At 39.8% G+C, this 20,363-nt stretch overlaps 3 protein-coding genes across 3 annotated transcripts; all 3 read left to right on the forward strand.

Annotated features, from left to right (window-relative positions):
- The first annotated feature begins 2,529 nt into the window (after positions 1-2,529).
- On the forward strand, positions 2,530-3,898 carry LOC118566105 (trace amine-associated receptor 1-like). The gene has a single exon (XM_036147159.1). It carries the CDS (start codon positions 2,707-2,709, stop codon positions 3,700-3,702), a length of 996 nt encoding a protein of 331 aa, XP_036003052.1. The 5' UTR covers positions 2,530-2,706; the 3' UTR covers positions 3,703-3,898.
- Positions 3,899-11,258: 7,360 nt separating this feature from the next.
- On the forward strand, positions 11,259-12,273 carry LOC105921295 (trace amine-associated receptor 1-like). The gene has a single exon (XM_012857002.2). It carries the CDS (start codon positions 11,259-11,261, stop codon positions 12,252-12,254), a length of 996 nt encoding a protein of 331 aa, XP_012712456.2. The 3' UTR covers positions 12,255-12,273.
- A 6,494-nt stretch (positions 12,274-18,767) lies between these two features.
- LOC105921289 (trace amine-associated receptor 1-like) lies at positions 18,768-19,836 on the forward strand. The gene has a single exon (XM_036147286.1). It carries the CDS (start codon positions 18,768-18,770, stop codon positions 19,767-19,769), a length of 1,002 nt encoding a protein of 333 aa, XP_036003179.1. The 3' UTR covers positions 19,770-19,836.
- The last annotated feature ends 527 nt before the right edge of the window (positions 19,837-20,363 follow it).

Genomic DNA, 20,363 nt, shown 5'->3' on the forward strand with positions numbered 1-20,363 from the left:
TGAAGAATTTGAAGAATATGAAGAATTTGGAGGAATGTGAAGAATTTGAAGGCATGTGAAGGAATTTGAAGCAATCTGCATTAATTTCAATGGGAACAGCCAAAAAAAATCGCACAAAAAGTGAAATATTTTAAAAAGTGTAAAAGTTAGCATAACCATGGGTCATAGCAGGCATGCCGGGAACGAGCCGAACGTTTTGACACCAAAATTGTTGAAATCGGTTGAAGTATGCGGGAGTAGTTAGACGCCGATGGAATAATTCTAAGCAAAGGCAGCCTGTCCCTGACCTGTAGTAACCTCTGTCCAGTAGGGTTCTGTTGTCATGGAAACTCACTCACGCCTGCTGGTGTCCGTCTACTGCAGGCGGAGACTTATGGTCAGACGAGCTCTAATTGGAATAAAATGGCATCACTTTGCCTCGAACAACTCTGGATTTTTCGTCAACCGTTAGGGCTAGAGACGTATTTTTTTCTGCGTTTATTTCGGAACTGATAGGGGAACGAGACAAACAATCGTTTTTTTCTTGAAATATTTTAATGTAGGTGCAAAAAAGCATGAAATAAAGGGGAATATCGACGAAAATTAAAAAATCCTCTAAAATCATTCCCAAACAAATCGCTCTAGCTGAAAAAGTATAAGAGATATCAAAATAATTCTTTCAGCGTGAGTATCAGCAGGCTTTTGAGGACTGTGGTGCTCATTTTTATGTTTGTACAAAAATCAGTGTAGGCATGGCAAGGATGAAAAAAAGTGCATCATTTAGAAGGATGCAGTTCCAAAGCGTTTTCAGAATTTTGCACATTCGCTACTCCCGAACAAATTGCTCCTGCGGCAAAACCGTAACATTTATCGACAAAATTCCTTTTTTGTGAGTGCCAGAAGGGTCTGGACATGAATGTGTGAAAGTCACATGCCTGTACATAAAACGGTTTAGCAGTAGCGACGATGTGAAAACATGTGTCGCTTGGGAATGTCAGGTGTGATTTTTCACCACACCTCCATAGAAAATCAATGGAGAGCTTTTAGGCTTCGTGGTGCTCTGGGGTGATTTGCGTAAAATCTATAAATCCCACACCAATGGTGGTTACATTTCCAGAATCTAGACAAAAATGCCTACGTTTCGATGTATAATTTATCTGAATAGAGTGAAAATTGAGCGAGTGAGAAGAAGGTGTTCAGAGAAGGAAAATGTACAGGAACGGTGGAGTGGCCACTCTAAATTAACTCCCTTGCAACCATAGCAACGCATTCATTTTTCAGAATTTCACGAAAATACAAAATTATTTTAAGGATGTACTATATGAATATGGTGAAAGATATGAAAAAGCTGAAGTAGCTGAAGATAGCTGAAGGTTATTTGAACATTTTAAAAGTTGAATGGCGTTTCTAGCTGAAAGTAGGCTGAAGCAGTAAGTTGTCAAAAAGCTGAAATATTTGAAAAATTTGAAGGATTGTCCATTCATTTTCAATGAGAGCAAAAAACTCACAAAAAGTTGAATATTTTAATTATTATAAAAGTTATAATTACCAAAAGACATAACAGTAATGTCGTGAACGAGCTGAATGTTTTGATACAAAAATTGTTTAAATCGGTTGAAGTATGCAGGAGTAGTTAGATGCCGAAAAACTTACGGAATAATAATCAAGACCTGAAGGAACTTAATAAGTCAGAATGCTGTATAGCATTCTCACTTGATAAGAACTGCATCAGAGCAATAGAAATCAACAATGCCAAAATATATGTCTGCAACAGGACCATATTCTTTTCAAGGAGCCTTTCCAGGATTTATTGAGCAAACTGACCCCATCAAATTGTGGTAGGATGGACTTCTTAAGCAAAGAAGTAAGCCACTTGGGTACATTGCTGCTCAATCTGATTATATTGGTTTTGAGCAAAGCATGTATTAGTTACTATTCTAAGAGAGAGCAGAACACAAGAACGTTTTACTCAAACAGCAACCTGATTAACTAGCCTTTATTAAAGGAAAGAATGAAAGAATGAATTACATCACAATTAAAATGGCTGAATATCACACAAATCCATTGCAAACATAAGCAGCATTTTCTCGACATTTCCCAAAAACACAGTATCATAGATATAAAAACTCTTATCAGATCTTGGCCTCAAATTATATTCAACATGGAGTCAAAAACTTGCAAGTCAGACTGTGGTAATTGCAGTCCAAACACATTACAACACCATGCATGACTCAAAATTGACCCAGGGCAGTTGTCGTTTTAATGTTAACATTTAATTTCTAGTTAACACAAATAAGGTTTTGAGTTTAAAACAATTATTTGGTGTTTACTAGAAACAAAATCAATTCAGCTCCAAAAAAAACACAAAAAATGTTTTTTTTGGAATATAACATCAACAAAGTGGACGACTGCCCTGATTCACTTTTCAAGGGCATACAGTTTGCAATGTGTCCCATCTGATTGGCCAGGTGCATGTTTGCGTTCATTAAGGTGAACTTTCTTATTTAAATGTGAGGCACATTGGGAAGGTTATTCAGAGAAGGAAACACCCACTCGCACTTACAGACTATGTATGTTAATGTATGCTGTGATACTTGGTAAATTACATGTATGCTCTATTCTGATCATTCTACTACAAGTGTCTAAGGACCATACTGCTTTTTATACTGTTTTTTTTTGTTTAGTATATACATTTTTTTGCCTGTAATATTTAAACAAATCGCTGTTATGGAACTAGAGCTAGCTGCCAACAGAACTGTATATAGTACACATCCCTGCTATGAATCATATGACTCATATTACAAATTCTCAAGTAACCCTTCTTTTGCTTGTGTGGCATTGTATGTTTTCCTCGGCTCGCTGTCTCTCATAACTGTATGTGGTAATCTCCTTGTAATAATATCAATCATTTACTTCAAACAGCTCCACACCCCTAACAACTACCTTGTCCTCTCCCTTGCTGTGGCTGACCTGCTTGTCGGAGTTTTAGTCTTCCCCTTCAGCATGACATTCACTGTCACTTCATGTTGGTATGATGAAGATTTGTTTTGTAAAGTACGAGGCATCTTTGATGTAACACTGAGCACAGCTTCTATTTTGAACCTATGTTGCATTTCTATTGATAGATATTATGCCGTGTGTAAGCCTCTGACTTACAAAAGTACAATAACTGATCGCATCACTGCAATTATGGTTCTTGTATGCTGGGGTACCGCTGCTTTAATTGGAATTGGCATCGTCATTGCAGGATTCAATCAAGGAAAATGTGAAGGGAATTGTGTAATTGATGCTTTAATATCAACCACATTGGCATGTATTTTTTCATTCTATATTCCAGTCATTGTAATGCTTGCCATCTACCTAAAGATTTTCCTTGTTGCACAGAGTCAATTAAACAGCATCCACAGTACTGCCTGTCAAAGCAGAAAGCTCACTGCAGCCGTTAGTAAGATGGAAAGAAAAGCAACAAAAACGCTTGCTGTTGTAATGGGGGTTTTTCTCTTATGTTGGAGCCCTTACTTTCTTTGCATCATATTCCAGTCTTTAACATATGACGTGACCCCAATTGCTGCAATTGAAACTTTAAATTGGCTAACTTTGTCAAATTCTATGTTGAATCCCTTTATATATGCTTTCTTTTATAGCTGGTTTAGATCAGCTGTCAGAATGATGATTTCTGGAAAGATTTTTCAAGGTGACTTTGCAAACGCACAGCTGTTTTAAAATAATCTTTTACTACACATGTAACCTTCACTGGAAATGTATTATATTAACATTGAATAGAAATTAAGGTTTCAACAATATAGTAAATTGTGTGTATTTACAGCACATTTACAAAGAATTCCAACAAAAGAGAAACTGCTATTTTCTGTCATGATTAAAAATAAATGTCCAGATGGGTTTCAAAGAATTCATAATCCCCAGTGAGTCATTGTATAGTGTTGGTTCTATTGACCTACATGCAAAAGACAGTTCAGAAATAAAAGATCAAGATCAAGCAAATGGATGTGCATTAAATTAGGTCTAATATGAATTTCATCTCATATGAACTGAAAATCAGACAAGTCTTTAAAATCTGCAGAAGGGGTTTACAGTTCAGTTTGGGTTCTCCACAGGACTACTAAGTAAATGTCAGCTTTAACTTTCTTTAAATGTAGGTATTTTTACACTTGTTACATATGGTTTCATTTGCAATACCTCATTTAATTGGCACACAAACCTTAAGTAGCGATTATGAACTAAATTAGGATGTATTTATTAAAAAGACTCAAATCAACAAATAAAGTCATTTCAATTCATAAAGCATGGAGTGGGCACAAATGACGTTTCACTTTACAATACATAAACTGACAACATTTTTAATTAAAATAGAAAACCATACAAAATTAGAATAAACTCAATCACAGACCCAAAGAGCAACAGTGTGACCTTAAGAACTATACAAAAACTTTAAGATTTTAACCATTATTAAACAAAAACATACAACAGAAATGATCATAAAAACTATTTTGTTGAAAATATGTACTTGCTTATTTTGAAACTCTAATTTGAGTTGAGTTCCATTGAAGAGCAAAACAAGGTAACATAGTCATCAATTTGTCCACCAATCAGGAATATTCCTGATATAATCAGGGGTGAGCAAAGCTACCAATAATTTTTCTGCATACATTTGATCTTGTATTACTCTAATTTTTGTGTTTCTGCTAGGTTGTAAAAGAAAATCAGCTTAATTAAATTACCAAAAAAACTGGCAGAGCCCAATAAAAGGTTGATCTCGCTCACGCTTTCTGGAGCAAAGCCTTTGGGAGAGAACCTTGACCCCTGTGCCCCATCCCATCCAGGTGGGCACGGGTCCTGTTAGGTGGATCTTACAGGACAATATCGTATACCTCTTTGTGTATCTGCATGCTTCCATTTTCATTTCAAATTGTTGCTGGTACACCTGAATTTCCCCACTGTGGGACAATAAAGGATATTTCTGTTCTATGATATCAGGGTGTCATGTAATCTAAAGTGGGAAAGGAACTGGAGCACTGTGTGTGAGGTTGAGCAGTACTAGTTAGATATAGTTGCACTTGCTTCCAGTCAGATTATAAACTAAGGAATCCACAACTAAAAGAGGAGCTGTACTTTTTTTTCTTCAAACTTGCAAAAGGAAGGAGATGCCGGCCAGGTATTGGCATACTCACAAAACCCTTGTAATGAAATCTGAGCAAGATTTTCTGTGATGCTCACAAATAACTCGGGTTGCTCAAAAGGATCACCATGTTTAGAACAACATAGTGTACTTTTTTCTAGGCCATCTTGGAATAAAGGTTGATGATCAGTCACAAGTCTGACTTCTATTATCTGTAGAAATACTTAGATGACTCTGCATTTGTCGGGTGTATCAGAGATGGAGAAGCTGAGTACAGTGAGCTGGTGGACCGCTTTGTGGCATGGTGTGGAAGCAATCATCTCATCTTGAATGTGAACAAAACAAATGAGATGATTGTAGATTTCAGGAATAACAAGATTAGATCAAGCCCAATTTCCATCATGGGAGAAGAAGTGAATGTAGTTGAGGAATATAAATACCTCAGTGTTCATCTACACCAGTGGTTCCCAAACTTTTTTTTAGCCACGCACCCCCTTCTGTGTCCCAACCAGGTTGACGCACCCCCAATCTTCAAAATAAAAAATAAAAAAAATAAACTGCAGTTACAACTCCCCCATACAACAAATGTTATGGAAATAAAATTAGAACATAATTTGAATTATACTGCAATGAAGTTACACACAACATCCACAACAGGATCCTGAGGATTTTCAGGTGCAACGGTGGCTCAGCCTGGAGCAAGAGAAAGATCAGTCAAACTTCCACAGCCTGAAATGTCTCTGAAGCAGAGACCCTCCAGGTGGATTCATAGACTAAACTCTGGTGATCTACCTGTGCGTTTGTTTTCACTTTGTTTATTTTGTGTGCCAGCTTCTAAATCTGAGTCTGACTCACAATTTACGCCGAAAAATACAAACAGGAAGACGTTTAATTTGATTTGTGTCCAATGATGAGCGAGCGAGCAACAGAGAGAGAGAACACTTTCGTAGAACGGCACAGAGTAACAATAACAGAGCCATCCATAAAGCTGTTATTAATCAGAGAAATAAAAAGCTATTTCCTGATTGTTTCAAAGCAGGTAAAGACGCCCACAGCAACTCACCTCAGCTCCCTGCAGTCCCCACCGCCGGTTGCCAATTTCCCTGTCCCAGTCTGAATACACACTAAAACGGGCTATTTAAAATTAACTGCAACTATCTGAATCACAATGAAAAGCATTACAGTTCTGTGTGTGAGCATAATCAAGATATTGCGTCTAGCACCAATTTTCCTACCAGCAGCAGTGGAGGCAGCAGCGGTGTGGGCATGAATGTGCATCAGTGCTTGTAGCTGGTTCAGAGTTACGGCTCCATGAGAAGTGCTGTTTGTAGGCGCTGTGCGATCAATACAGAGACCGACTCACTAAATTTAATCTCGTAAATAAAATTTTGGCCCAAATTAAATTTTTCCTTAACTGATATAAACGACTTTCAGCCAATTGACCATATTTGCCAGAATGAATGAAGTAGATGCCAAAAGCTAGGTGCGCATATACAGCACAATGCGTATATTTCATCTTAAAATGAAGTGTAGAAGAAAAATTCCGTCCGTCCGTCTTCTTCCGCTTATCCAGGGTCGGGTCGCGGGGGTAGCAGCTTCAGTAGGGAGGCCCAGACGTCCCTCTCCCCAGCCACTTGGGCCAGCTCCTCAGGAGGAATCCCAAGACGTTCCCAGGCCAGCCGGGAGACATAGTCCCTCCAGCGTGTCCTGGGTCTTCTACTGGGTCTCCTCCCGGTGGGACGTGCCCGGAACACATCTCCAGGGAGGCGTCCAGGAGGCATCCTGACCAGATGCCCGAGCCACCTCAACTGGCTCCTCTCGACGTGGAGGAGCAGCGGCTCTACTCTGAGTCCTCCCCGGATGACTAAGCTCCTCACCCTATCTCTAAGGGAGAGCCCAGACACACTACGGAGAAAACTCATTTCAGCCGCTTGTATCCGGGATCTCGTTCTTTCGGTCACGACCCAAAGCTCGTGACCATAGATGAGGGTAGGAACGTAGATCGACCGGTAAATCGAGTGCTTCGCCTTTTGGCTCAGCTCCCTCTTCACCACAACGGATCGGTACAGCGCCCGCTTCACAGCAGACGCTGCACCAATCCGCCTGTCGATCTCCCGCTCCATCTTCCCCTCATTCGTGAACAAGACCCCAAGATACTTGAACTCCTCCACTAGGGGCAGCACATCCTCCCCAGCCCGGACAAGGCACTCTACTCTTTTCCGGTTCAAGACCATGGTCTCGAATTTGGAGGCACTGATTTTCATCCCGGCCGCTTCGCACTCGGCTGCGAACCGCTCCAGTGAGAGTTGTAGATCACGCCCTGATGAAGCCAATAGGACCACGTCATCCGCGAATAGCAGAGACGCAATCCTAAGGCCAACAAAACGGATCCCATCAACACCTTGGCTGCGCCTAGAAATTCTGTCCATAAAAGTTATGAACAGAATCGGTGACAAAGGGCAACCTTGGCGGGCGTCTGGTGGCCGAAGAAAATTTCTTCTAAATAAGTACATTTTCATGTTAATACTGTAACGTTCCGTTATGACACCCAATCACCAGACCAAAGTTTTGCTGCTAACACTTTATTTTAGGATGAACAGAGCAGGACAGCTTTCACAGAGTAACCTGCCAGTCCCCAAACCACCACTCCTCCCCCCAGAAGCCACACATTTATTCCGGTATGAACCCAAAACAACCTAACTTAATGAAACAGTAAGTGTGCAATAGCACTTAGCAATATAGTCTAATTTGGATCATTACAATACATATTTATTCATTAAATAAATTTACAGTTTTTGATTTCAAATTTTTTAGAGGAAATGTTTATTTACATGTCTTTATTGTGTGGGGAAAGAACACTGTCAGACCGCCATTACATTTTTCATCTCGCGCACCCCCTAGTGGCAGGTGTGGGAATCCCTGATCAAGACAACAGACTGCACTGGAGAGGCAACAGTGAAACCATCTATACAAGAAAGGACAGAGCAGTCTGTATTTTGTGAGGAAGCCTAGGTCCTTCAAGGTTTGCAGCAAGATGCTGCATTTCTTTCTATAAGTCTGATGTTGAGAGTGTTATCTCCTCTGTCATCTGTTGGGGCAGCAGCATCAGAGCCAGGGACCTAAAACAGGCCCAACAACCGTATAAAGAAGGCTGGGTCTGTTCTGGTGACGACTGTGGAACCTCTGGAGATGATGATGCAAAGAATGATTTTGCACAAAATCAATAAAATGATGGATAATCCTGAACATCCTCTTCATGACATAGTCATTAAAAAACAGTCTCTTTAGTCAAAGGCTTCTTCAGATTGGTTGTGACGAGACTTCATAAGGACCCGTTCATCTAACAGCCCAATCTCGTTTCACCCGGTCGATGATTTGGCCACAAGAGAAGAGACAGTGAATTCAGAGGCAAAAACAGTTTAACATATATTTATTACAATTTGGAATTCCAATGTTGGAGACACTTGCAAGTTTTATTACAGCAGCGGATACCTTAACCCTCTCTGCCCGTGTTGTAAGAGTGTCTCAGCGCTTCACACGTTTGTATCATGCTTTTAACCCACGGGCGGCTCCAGAAGGGGGCCGGACCAACCCTCCTGAACTGCCTCCCAGTCTAAGTGCAGACACTGAGTCTGCTGAAAACATCTGTTTCCTGACCCTTGACCGTTAGATGTAATCTATTGCCTTAGTTGGTTATCGGGAGTTAACTGAAATAACAGGAAAAACCTTGAGAAAGGAATTTTAGAGGTGCTATCTGTCAGGGTTCAGTTTTGATTTGGGTTTTTATTTACTATTTTTCAGTTCTTTCTCCTGTCTGGGTTTAGTTAGGTTCTGGCTTTTGTATTGGTTAGTTCAGTTTCCTCCTACCACTCCCACTCAGCCTTCCCTTCCACTGCAGTTAGTCACACCTGCCAGCCACTAATTAGCCAGACTCACTTCACCTGCCAGCCCCCCTACTTAAGCCTCACTCTGCTGTCACTCCTTTGCCGGTCCGTCATCATTCTACACCCTCTCCATGCCAGTCCTCGTTTTTTGCCTTGGAAGATTTGTTTTGCTTTCTCGTTTAAGGTCAGTCCTGCCAGTCTCTCTGAAAGACTTTGTATTATGCTGCTTGTTCCTGGAGAAGCTCTGCTTTTTGTCCTGGTATCTCCTGAGAACTGCTAACCTGACTAGCCGCCCTGGAGAAGCTCTGCTCTGTGCCCTGATGTCTCCAGAGAACTGCTAACCTGACTAGCCGCCCTGGAGAAGTTCTGCTCTGTGGCCTGGTGTTGCTACGAGGCCTGCTAGCCGAGCAGTACTGAGCTTTCCTAGCCACCTAGTGATTGGGGACTATCTCTCACTGGACCATCAGCTCCTGCCATCATCTACATCCCTGTTCCTGTGCAGTCCTGTCTCTCTGGTTTTATCATCAAACATCTGATTCAATAAACTCACAAAAGATTCCTACCTCTGTGTGTAGTGTGTTCGGGTCATCAGAACAAAACATGACACTATCCTGTTTCCACCAGACTGTCGTAAATTACCGTGCCGTGTGGAGGCTGGTCCAGCACTCTGAAGTCTGAATCCAGCTTTTGTTCTGCACACAGTCTCATCTTTAGGTTACTGGGTTAAAGTTGATATCTATGTAACTTTAAAATACACTATCATATAAGTGATTATATATTTCCATAACAGTTGTAAAACAGACCACTACAGGAGATATTTCCTGCCCACAGCCATCACCATCTATAATAACTCTTCGACAAAATGAGTTACATCAACATATAATTTCCCTTTAGGATAAATAAAGTATTTTGGAATTTGAATTAATCAGCTGCTCCCTGTTGTAAACCACCCTGTTGCTATGGTTATGCATCATACCAAAAGAGTAAAACATTGAAAAATCAATCCAGCTGTACAGCATCCCATACAAGAAGAAGCGGTTGTCCAAAAAACTGTCCACTACTAGATTTTCAAGGACATAATAGTTCTTTCAGCATAAAGATATTTGAAGAGGCCCACACAGCAGAAGCCCTCAACTAAGGTGCTGGTCACCAGTCCCTGGCTGTCCGGTAAAGATGTAAGGTTGAAGGAGAATATTAATAACTAATAGGAACTGCATCAGAGCATTAGAGAACAACAATCCCAATATATATCTAAGCAACAGCACCATATTCTTTTCAAGGAGCCTTTCCAGGATTTATTGAGAGTACTGACCCCATCAAATTGGGGTAGGATGTACTTCTTAAGCAAAGAAGTTAGCCAGTAGGGTACATTGCTGCTCAATCTGATTATATTGGTTTTGAGCAAAGCATGTATTAGTTGCCATTGCTATTCTAAGGGAGAGCAGAACACAAGAACATTTTACTCAAACAACAACCCGATTAACTTGCTTTTACTAAAGGAAAGAATGAAGCCCAAGACAAAGAAACTGCATTCACACCTGAACTTAATTACATCACAATTAAAATAGCTGAGTATCACAAACATCCATGCAAACATAAGCAGCATTTTCTCGACATTTCCCAAAAACACAGTATCATAGATATAACAACTCTTATCAGATCTTGGCCTCAAATTATATTCAACATGGAGTCAAAAACTTGCAAGTCAGACTGTGCTGATTGCAGCCCAAACATATTACAACACCATGCATGCATGACTCAAAAGTGACCCAGGGCAGTCGTCGTTTTAATTTAATTTAATTTCTAGTTAACACAAAAAGGTTTTGAGTTTAAAACAATTATTCAATGTTTACTAGAAAAAAAATCTATTTAGCTCTAAACAAACACATAGAAAATGTTTTTTTTTTTTAATTAAAAATGTCAACAGAGTGGACGACTGCCCTGGTTCACTTTTCAAGTGCATACAGTTTGCAATGTGTCCCATCTGATTGGCCAGGTGCATGTTTGCGTTCATTAAGGTGAACTTTCTTATTTAAATGTGAGGCATATTGGGAAGGTTATTCAGAGAAGGAAACACCCACTCGCACTTACAGACTATGTATGTTAATGTATGCTGTGATACTTGGTAAATTACATGTATGCTCTATTCTGATCATTCTACTGCAAGTGTCTAAGGACCATACTGCTTTTGATACTGTTTTTTTTGTTTTGTTTAGTATATTATTTTTTTGCCTGTAATATTTAAACAAATCGCTGTTATGGAACTAGAGCTAGCTGCCAACAGAAGTGTATATAGTACACATCCTTGTTATGAATCATATGACTCATTTTACAAATTCTCAAGTAACCCCTCTTTTGCTTGTGTGGCATTGTATGTTTTCCTCAGCTCACTCTCTCTCATAACCGTATGTGGTAATCTCCTTGTAATTATATCAATAATTTACTTCAAACAGCTCCACACCCCTAACAACTACCTTGTTCTCTCCCTTGCTGTGGCCGACCTGCTTGTCGGAGTTTTAGTCTTCCCCTTCAGCATGACATTCACTGTCACTTCATGTTGGTATGATGAAGATTTGTTTTGTAAAGTACGAGGCGTCTTTGATGTAACACTGAGCACTGCTTCTATTTTGAACCTATGTTGCATTTCTATTGATAGATATTATGCCGTGTGTAAGCCTCTGACTTACAAAAGTACAATAACTGATCGCATCACTGCAATGATGGTTCTTGTATGCTGGGGTACCGCTGCTTCAATTGGAATTGGGATCGTCGTTGCAGGATTCAATCAAGGAAAATGTGAAGGGAATTGTGTAATTGATGCTTTAATATCAACCACATTGGCATGTATTTTTGCATTCTATATTCCAGTCATTGTAATGCTTGCCATCTACCTAAAGATTTTCCTTGTTGCACAGAGTCAATTAAACAGCATCCACAGTACTGCCTGTCGAAGCAGAAAGCCCACTGCAGTCGTTAGTAAGATGGAAAGAAAAGCAACAAAAACGCTTGCTGTTGTAATGGGGGTTTTTCTCTCATGTTGGAGCCCTTACTTTCTTTGCATCATATTCCAGCCTTTAACATATGACGTGACCCCAATTGCTGCAATTGAAACTCTAAATTGGCTAGCTTTGTCAAATTCTATGTTGAATCCCTTTATATATGCTTTCTTTTACAGCTGGTTTAGATCAGCTGTCAGAATGATGATTTCTGGAAAGATTTTTCAGGGTGACTTTGCAAACGCACCGCTGTTTTAACATAATCTTTTACTACACATGTAACCTTCACTGGAAATGTGTTATATTAACATTGAATAGAAATCAAGATTTCTACAACATAGTAAATAGTGTGTTTTACAGCACATTTACAAAGAAACCCAAGAAAAGAGAATCTGCTATTTTCTGTTTGTCATGATTAAAAATAAATGTCCAGATGGGTTTCAAAGAATTCATAATCCCCAGTGAGTCATTGTATAGTGTTGGTTATATTGACCTATATGCAGAAATAAAAGATCAAGATCAGGCAAATGAATGTGCATTAAATTAGGTTTAATTTTAATTCAATCCCATATATTTAAAATCTGCAGGAGTGTTTGTTTTATGTTTAAAAATCTCTCCCAAAGTAAATGTCAGCTTTAACTTTCTTTAAATGTAGGTATTTTTTACACTTTTGTGTACACTGTTGTGCCATCAAGCCATGAGAAAAAAGTCAAAATGGCTTGAAGCAAAGGAATTTCACACTGCTGCACCAAGAGCTGCCCCCTCAGCGGGGTGCCCTGCTATGAAGCCAGGCTACACCTCACTTTTCTTCTTCTTGCCTGTGGACTCTTGAGGAGAGGGTCTGCGCTGGGGAGACCAGCCACCAATGCGGGCCAAGCTGAGTAAATTGTGCTTTGTCTGAAACTCATTTGCCTGTTGCTCCTGGAGCGACACGGGGGGACACTCGTCCTTTGCGAGTGGAGGACCCGACTGGGTTTGAAGAACTGCCGGCTGGATCAAAGCCGAAGCAAAAGACGGCGAAGCGAAAGAATGCCAAAACAGCTTTGTTTATTTTGCTCAGCGGTTGCAGGAAAACTGACTCGAGACGGTGCTGAGCGGTCTCCTTTCCTGACCAGGCCAAGCTGAGATGAGGGGCTAATCGGTAGTTGCCCGCTGTAGGACTGAGTTTCATATGCCGGGGACCCAACTATGACCTGGAACCGCATGACCGCTGCTGAAATAACCAACGTTTCCTTGGAGTACTGCTTCCAACTGGATGTCTTCTTGCCTGTGGACTGGTTTATTTAGAAGAAGTGCTTAATGCGTTATCACGGTGTTTTGAACACGTTGCATTGCAATGTTGTATGGAGTCTCCAGACAAAATCTTTGAAATAGCAGAACACAATGCTAGATCCATATTTATTTTAAATTTAACCATAGAGTGAGTTCCATCTATTGAGGGTTCCTACATCTCAGCCAGCTGGAAAAGTCTGAGTGATTGGAAATAAGGCTTCAACTCCTCGCCCAACGTTGTATAATTTATAAAACAGTGCATATGATCTGTACTAAAAGGTTGTTTACGCCCAAAAGCCAAAAATGGTGTACGGCAAAATTTAGAATAAAAATTCATGATTTATAAAACCACGTACAACAGCAAGCAGTTTTCCTTTATAAATCACAACTGCACCTGAATATTTGCGTTTCCCACATAATCTCTATACACCCATAATCAACTGTAAACTTGAAGAGCAGGTTAGGACCTACGGCCTAAGAGAGTAGCCACTGTCCCCTGTAGGTTATAGCAGAATGCAATGCTCTAGGGGGCAGGGGTCAAGTAGCCCCCGAGGACCACATGTGGTGCCCCGAGCCCGTTCTAAAAATAGCACAAAACACCAGTGAGCTACATCTAAAACTTTATTTAATTTCGTTACTCTTCCTGTAACACATTAGCACTTATATAGATTTTAAAAAAGACATATCTATAACAAAGCATGAAAAATGTGTTTATTTTACATAAATGTAAGTTGAACTCTGAATCTTCTACTTCAAAGGATAGTACAGATAGCCCTTAGTATGACACAACACCAGTGAAGTAGCTCTCAGTTTCAAAAATGTTGGTGACCCCTGCTCTAGGGAGTCTAAATCAACATTAGCCAGTCATAATCATGGGCCAAAAAAATGTCTATCCCTGAAAATGCATTCCCTCCTAATTTTCCAGCAGTGCCAACACATCCACCTTATGCATGAGTGTCACCACAGTATTTAAATGTTTACAGCAGTCAGTCTGATTACCTCACATATTGTTACAATTTATGCATAAATCTGTTATAAATGTCACCCTGTTGATAATTGGCGAGATAAATCAGAGTGTAGAAAACTGATGAAATGTTGTGCAGACATTGACTTAAGAACTTAACTTGAGTTACATCTCCAACTACGGAAAACAAGTCCAGTTGCTTTGTTATTTACTTTTTTTTGGAATTGATCCATTGTGCAAAGCCCAACACTATCTGTCGTTCTACATTGCTTCTCTGGATACTGTTAAGAAAATATCTTAGTCAGGCAGAAGGTGTGAAGGTGTAAATTTGTCAATGGGATCCATGGAGTGTGCATTTAGTCATGAGTCAGTTTTGAAGTCATCCTCAAATGAAGCTGCTACAATTGAGAAATCTATGACAAATGTTCATGGCTTGCATAATTTTATTATAGATACTGATATTACAGAACGGCAGATATTAGTGGAAACGGGAAATATTATGGCATAATCACAGGACGGTCCCCAAATTATTCAGTATATGTATCCACATTTTCAAAGTCCTACCAAAATGCAGATACCCTTGTCACTCAGTAATTTAACAACAGAGGAATTTTCTACTTGTTCACTTGGTGATATGTAACTTCTGGAGAATAAACTCCCCAGCATCGTTGCTGGTGGCCGATCATGGCTGGTTGAATTACAAAATTTAAAGGGTTAAAATGGCTCTAAAATCACAGAGAGCCAATTTTAAGACTTTCTGTGTCTGCGTCTGTAATAGCTGTCATTGAAAATGTTGCTCAAACGTTCCATATGCCTGATGAAACTTTATTGTCTTCGGTAATTTCTTCCTTGGAAGTTGCAATTACACAGCACTTTCCATTATCCGCATCAGTAGAGCTTCCTGAATTCGCCTGGGACCTGCAACAGCATCCTAAAGATTACATAACTCAAGCTGCAGAGAAATGGATAAAACACGCAGGTGTGGATCCTAAAACAAATCGCGCCAATCTGGGTGAATTATTTAGAGGGGCAGTTTTATGATGGGGTTCCTTCTTTATTGTCCCTTCTTTAGTGTTTGTATGAAACAAAATCCTGATATGCCTGGGTGTTCGTATGCTCGCTGGGAAACCCGTTTGATAGACTATTTACATGTGACTCAAAGGGAAGACCGAAAGTCAAAGCGAGACTTAGAGGACTTGCAACTCCAATTACTTAAATTACAGTTACTAGAAACAAAGCGGAAAGTGAGCAAGAGAAAGCAGGAGATGGCACAAATAAATGTCTCAGCGGGTGCATCACATGGTACTCAAACCCTGATGGTTCCACCACAGTCTAATTTCATTCAAGGAGAGGGGGCGCCTCCTCCGCTTTTCTGTTCTTCATTTGATTCCAGATTTGTTGTTCCTGCATATGGACGCGGGTGGCAGTGTAACGATCAGCGCAGACATGGGGGAAGGAGCAGAGGACCGAAAAGACGAGGTGGACATGTCAGAACTTTTCGAACATCTACAGACATCTGCTACAACTGTGGTCACTCTGGGCATTGGGCGAGGGATTGTTTCGCATCAGCAAGTCAGCCTGGCATGACGTCCCAATATGACCTCACATCTAGAAGGTCAGTACCCCAGCAAGGGGATAACGCTCCCATGAACAATGTTTAGACACCCTGGAAAAGTGGCCAAGCGCAGATCCCAGGCTGTCAAGGGAAGTGACTGTATGAACTTTCTGCACATATTGGAGCATCAGCATCTGAGTTGTGAAAAAGGGGACTTTGTGACTGAGGTGAGTCGCAGAGACATTACAGCGATCTGCTACTGCAACACTGGGGGAAGAAATGTAAAGTTCCACACATGGAAGCCTTGAATATGAAGTCTTAACTCCGATCTCATGTTTGCCTGATCTGTTGCATGTCAATCCGAGTCCATCTCAGGAGCCACAGACTGGTATCAAACATCTTTAAGGTAAAACACAGACAGTTATTTTTAGCCATATACTACTGACCAAATTTATTGGGATGTGATCTGGATGGCCTGTGTTCTCATATTTCTTCTTTCTCTCCACCTTTTGAGTTTCTGGGCAGATGGATCGTAGCTGGTTAATAATTTCTTAAGGCAGCCAATTGAGTGTATCCCAGTGCACAGGTTTGCGGTTTTGACAATATATTCATGTTTATTCACTTTTTGTTATGTACACAATTAAATAGCAGCAGGTGTGCTTTACCATCACAATTATGGGCAGAAAATCCACTGGGGTGGGAATACTTTCACGTGCTCCACTTACATTTAGGGTCACAGTTGAGTTGCCTCTCTGGGTTTACTAGTGCATGCCATAAATTTACAAACTGGGAGTTACTATCAGCTTAGGACTTCCTGGGGTGACAGGTTTATTACACACGAGGCCTTTCTCTGGTAAGCACAGATGTGTCCTGCGTGAGACATTCTGTTTTTAAACAACATAGGTTAAACGGATCTGTTAGGCTATTTCTCTGCGGAGCGGAGGACCTGACTGAATTGGGAGAATCATTACACAGATTGAAGCTAAGATGCACCCTGACTTCTGTGCAAACCAGCCGTGAGGGAATGCCGAAACAACTTTGTTTATTTTTGTCAGCTGTTGCAGGAAAGCGGACGCAAGACGCGGATGCTTTCCCTCACTAGACAAGCTGAGAGATCAGGGACTGCAGACCAGGCCGATCCGGAGCACATGTCGTCTGCTGCTAAGCCACTAGCCCGCTGCTGGAAAGAACCAACGTTTTCCCTTTCCTTCTGTTCTCCCCTGGATGGCCAAAGTGAACCAAACTCAGAAGAGGCACCGACAGGTTCAGCAGAGAGGATGACCAAAGGGAAAGCTCAAATGGTTTATTGGGAAATGTCTTTTAACAAAGAGCTAACTGAGGCTCATTGCTAGCATTCATTGCCCATGTGATTCGAGTGTGTTTTTATGGTTATAACAAACATTGTTTCCACAAGGGTTTCATACATTGATGGGATATTAATGTTTATGTTATCTGGCCCACTCATTATGACTAAAAGAAAAGCTAAAGCTTTTAAAGTTAGCACCAAAAAGCCTGCTAGCCAAAATGCTATTTAGCTTCGGGTAATTTCCTATTTTAGATATTCAAAAGGAGCTCGTTTTAAAGTATAAAGCTTGCTTGGTTTCGCTCCACCGTCATTCGATAGTGCTATGAGCCTTCATACCGCATTAATATGGAATATTAATGTCGATTTAAAGGCGTTTTGGTTAACTTTAGGAGTAACCAATTTGAGCGACCAATCGTTACAGCGACCCCTAACGCCCGGAGGTAGAATTGCATCAATAAAATTGGCCGTTCATAATGTTTCTATGATTTAACTGTGCAAATCATTCTTTAAAATGTTATTTAATCAAATAATGTTTTGTTCAACTCAGGATCCGCATTGTGAATGGAGTGAAACACATGCCACATGTTTTCTCTAAATTAGTTAAGCTAATTTAATTCCATTCCATGCAGTTTAAGTCAGATCTGCAGAGAACAAGGATTCACTGAATCATTCTCATTATGATCAACCACTTATGTTTTGTCTTTTGTTCTTTTTTTTGCATGTAAATATTTCCTTAGCTTTGCTTCTTTTATCCTCATTTTGCTTAGTGGTTTAGTTAAGTTTCACTAGCCTAGTAGAGAGGATTTGTTATTCGAAATATAGTTTTAATTCAGATAAACAGCATTATATAGTGATGTTCTCTGGATATTCATTTTATTTCTGTCAATAAATTCTTGAATTTGAAGAGAAGTTGTCACTCCTTTATTCTATATATGTGTGCAGTTTGCTGTTAAAAGATCGCTAGTGCTCAATTTCATCCCTTTTAACCATTGTCCTGATATCAGCTTAAGAGCTGATTATCACCAGACAGTACTTAACAGACAGAGAGTTATTTATTAAACATTAAATAACTTTAAACAGTGTATAATTGCACAACACAAGTCAGAAATAAAAAGCCTGTTTTTTGCTGGGTTTCAGTAGAACCAGCCCTGACACAGGCTCTAGTTTAGACTTAAACCATTTTTGGCTTAGAAACTCTTTGTGTTTAAAGAACAACATTAAAGCGGGACATTTGTTTTGTTTTGTTTGAATGGACAACCAGCATACAAAAAAACGTAACCACTAAATTTTCATAAAAGCGTTCTATGAAGAAGTAGTTACATTACCAAGGGTGGTATCTATTATTTGCCTATGGGAGCCTAATTTCTTATACACACATGCATATGTATCCTTAATGGTTATTATTTTCCCCCCGTATGCAAATGTTATATAAGAACTTACATCTGATTGGCTGGATAAAACATGTGGTGAATTTGCTAATGAGAAGTGATTATGAAATCCAAGTGCACATCTCAGCTCTTACATCAAATCAGAAGCATCACAAGGTAAGGATGTCTTCGACAAACTAAAATTGCTTGTCTTTACAAAATTTCTGTAACAAACCCACAACACATTAAACTGAAGCCTATTCATCTTTTCTCATTATTATAGGTTGATACTCGTCACCTTTTCACCATGGATGCAGATTTCACTGTCACCACCAGTAATGGTGTTAATCACCTGCATCCCTGTTACATCTCAGACAATGAGACTTACATGTTCGCAACTAACCCCTCTATTATATGTATATCATTGTACATATTCCTTGGAATATTGTCTGTTGTTACTGTTTGTGGAAACTTTCTTGTGATAATTTCTATAATTTACTTCAGACAGCTCCATACTCCTACTAATTACCTTATTCTATCTTTAGCTGTTGCAGATCTGCTCGTTGGTGTTTTAGTTTTCCCCTTCAGCATGGCATTCACTGTAACTTCATGTCTGCATTATGAAAGTTTGTTCTGCAAAATACGGGACGGTTTTGATGTTACAATGTGCACATCTTCTATTCTCAACCTGTGCTGCATTTCCATAGACAGATACCATGCAGTGTGCGAGCCTCTGACATACAGGACAAAAATAAATTCTCAGGTAACTGCTGTTATGATCCTCTTTAGCTGGGGGGTATCTGTTCTAATAGGAATTAGCATTATTGTAGCAGGATTCAGCCAAGGCACATGTGAGGAAATATGCTCTGTTGACATTATAGTTGCCAATACTATGGGACCTGTTTTCTCCTTTTACCTTCCTGCAGTCACAATGCTCTGCATTTACTTTAAGATTTTCCTTGTTGCTCAGAGACAATTAAACAGTATACAGAACACAAACTGCCCAAACATAAAGTCTGGAGCAACAATTAGTAGGACAGAAAGAAAGGCCACCAAAACCCTAGCAATTGTGATGGGAGTGTTTCTTTTATGTCTCACTCCCTACTTTATCTGTGTTGTCTTCCAGCCATTATATTCCAATCCATTACCAGTTCCTGTTACAGAAACACTAAATTGGCTTACGCTATCAAATTCAATGCTGAATCCATTAATTTATGCTTTCTTTTACAGCTGGTTCCGATCAGCTTTCAGACTAGTTATTTCGGGAAAAATATTCCAAACTGATTTAGCCAACTACAGCTTATTTTAATACATATGTTTTTATAAATAAGCATAGTTTAAAAGGTTATAAAACAATGTGGCTGGAATCTCGACTTTGACTAAGTACTTTCCCTATTTTTATTGACATTTAAAAAACAGAATGTCAAAAAGAGTTATACAGTTATCAATTGATACATATATACATATACATACATATATATACATATATATATATATATATACATATATATATATATATATATATATATATATATATATATATACACATTTTCTGACCCGCTTAATCCCTCCTGGGGTCGCGGGGGTTGCTGGTACCTATCTCCAACGTTCACTGGGCAAGAGGCGGGGTACACCCTGGACAGGTTGCCAGTCTGTCACAGGGCAACACAGAGACAGACAGGACAAACAACCATTCACGCACACACTCACACCTAAGGACAATTTAGAGAAGCCAATTAACCTAACAGTCATGTTTTTGGACTGTGGGAAGAAGTCGGAGTACCCGGAGAGAACCCATGCATGCACGGGGAGAACATGCAAACTCCATGTAGAAAGGCCCAGGGTTGGATTTGAACCCAGAATAAAGAGCTTCCTTTCCATCATAACTCTAACTGTACATGCT

The sequence above is a fragment of the Fundulus heteroclitus genome, chromosome 15, assembly GCF_011125445.2.
Source record: "Fundulus heteroclitus isolate FHET01 chromosome 15, MU-UCD_Fhet_4.1, whole genome shotgun sequence".
NCBI classification, from domain to species: domain Eukaryota; kingdom Metazoa; phylum Chordata; class Actinopteri; order Cyprinodontiformes; family Fundulidae; genus Fundulus; species Fundulus heteroclitus.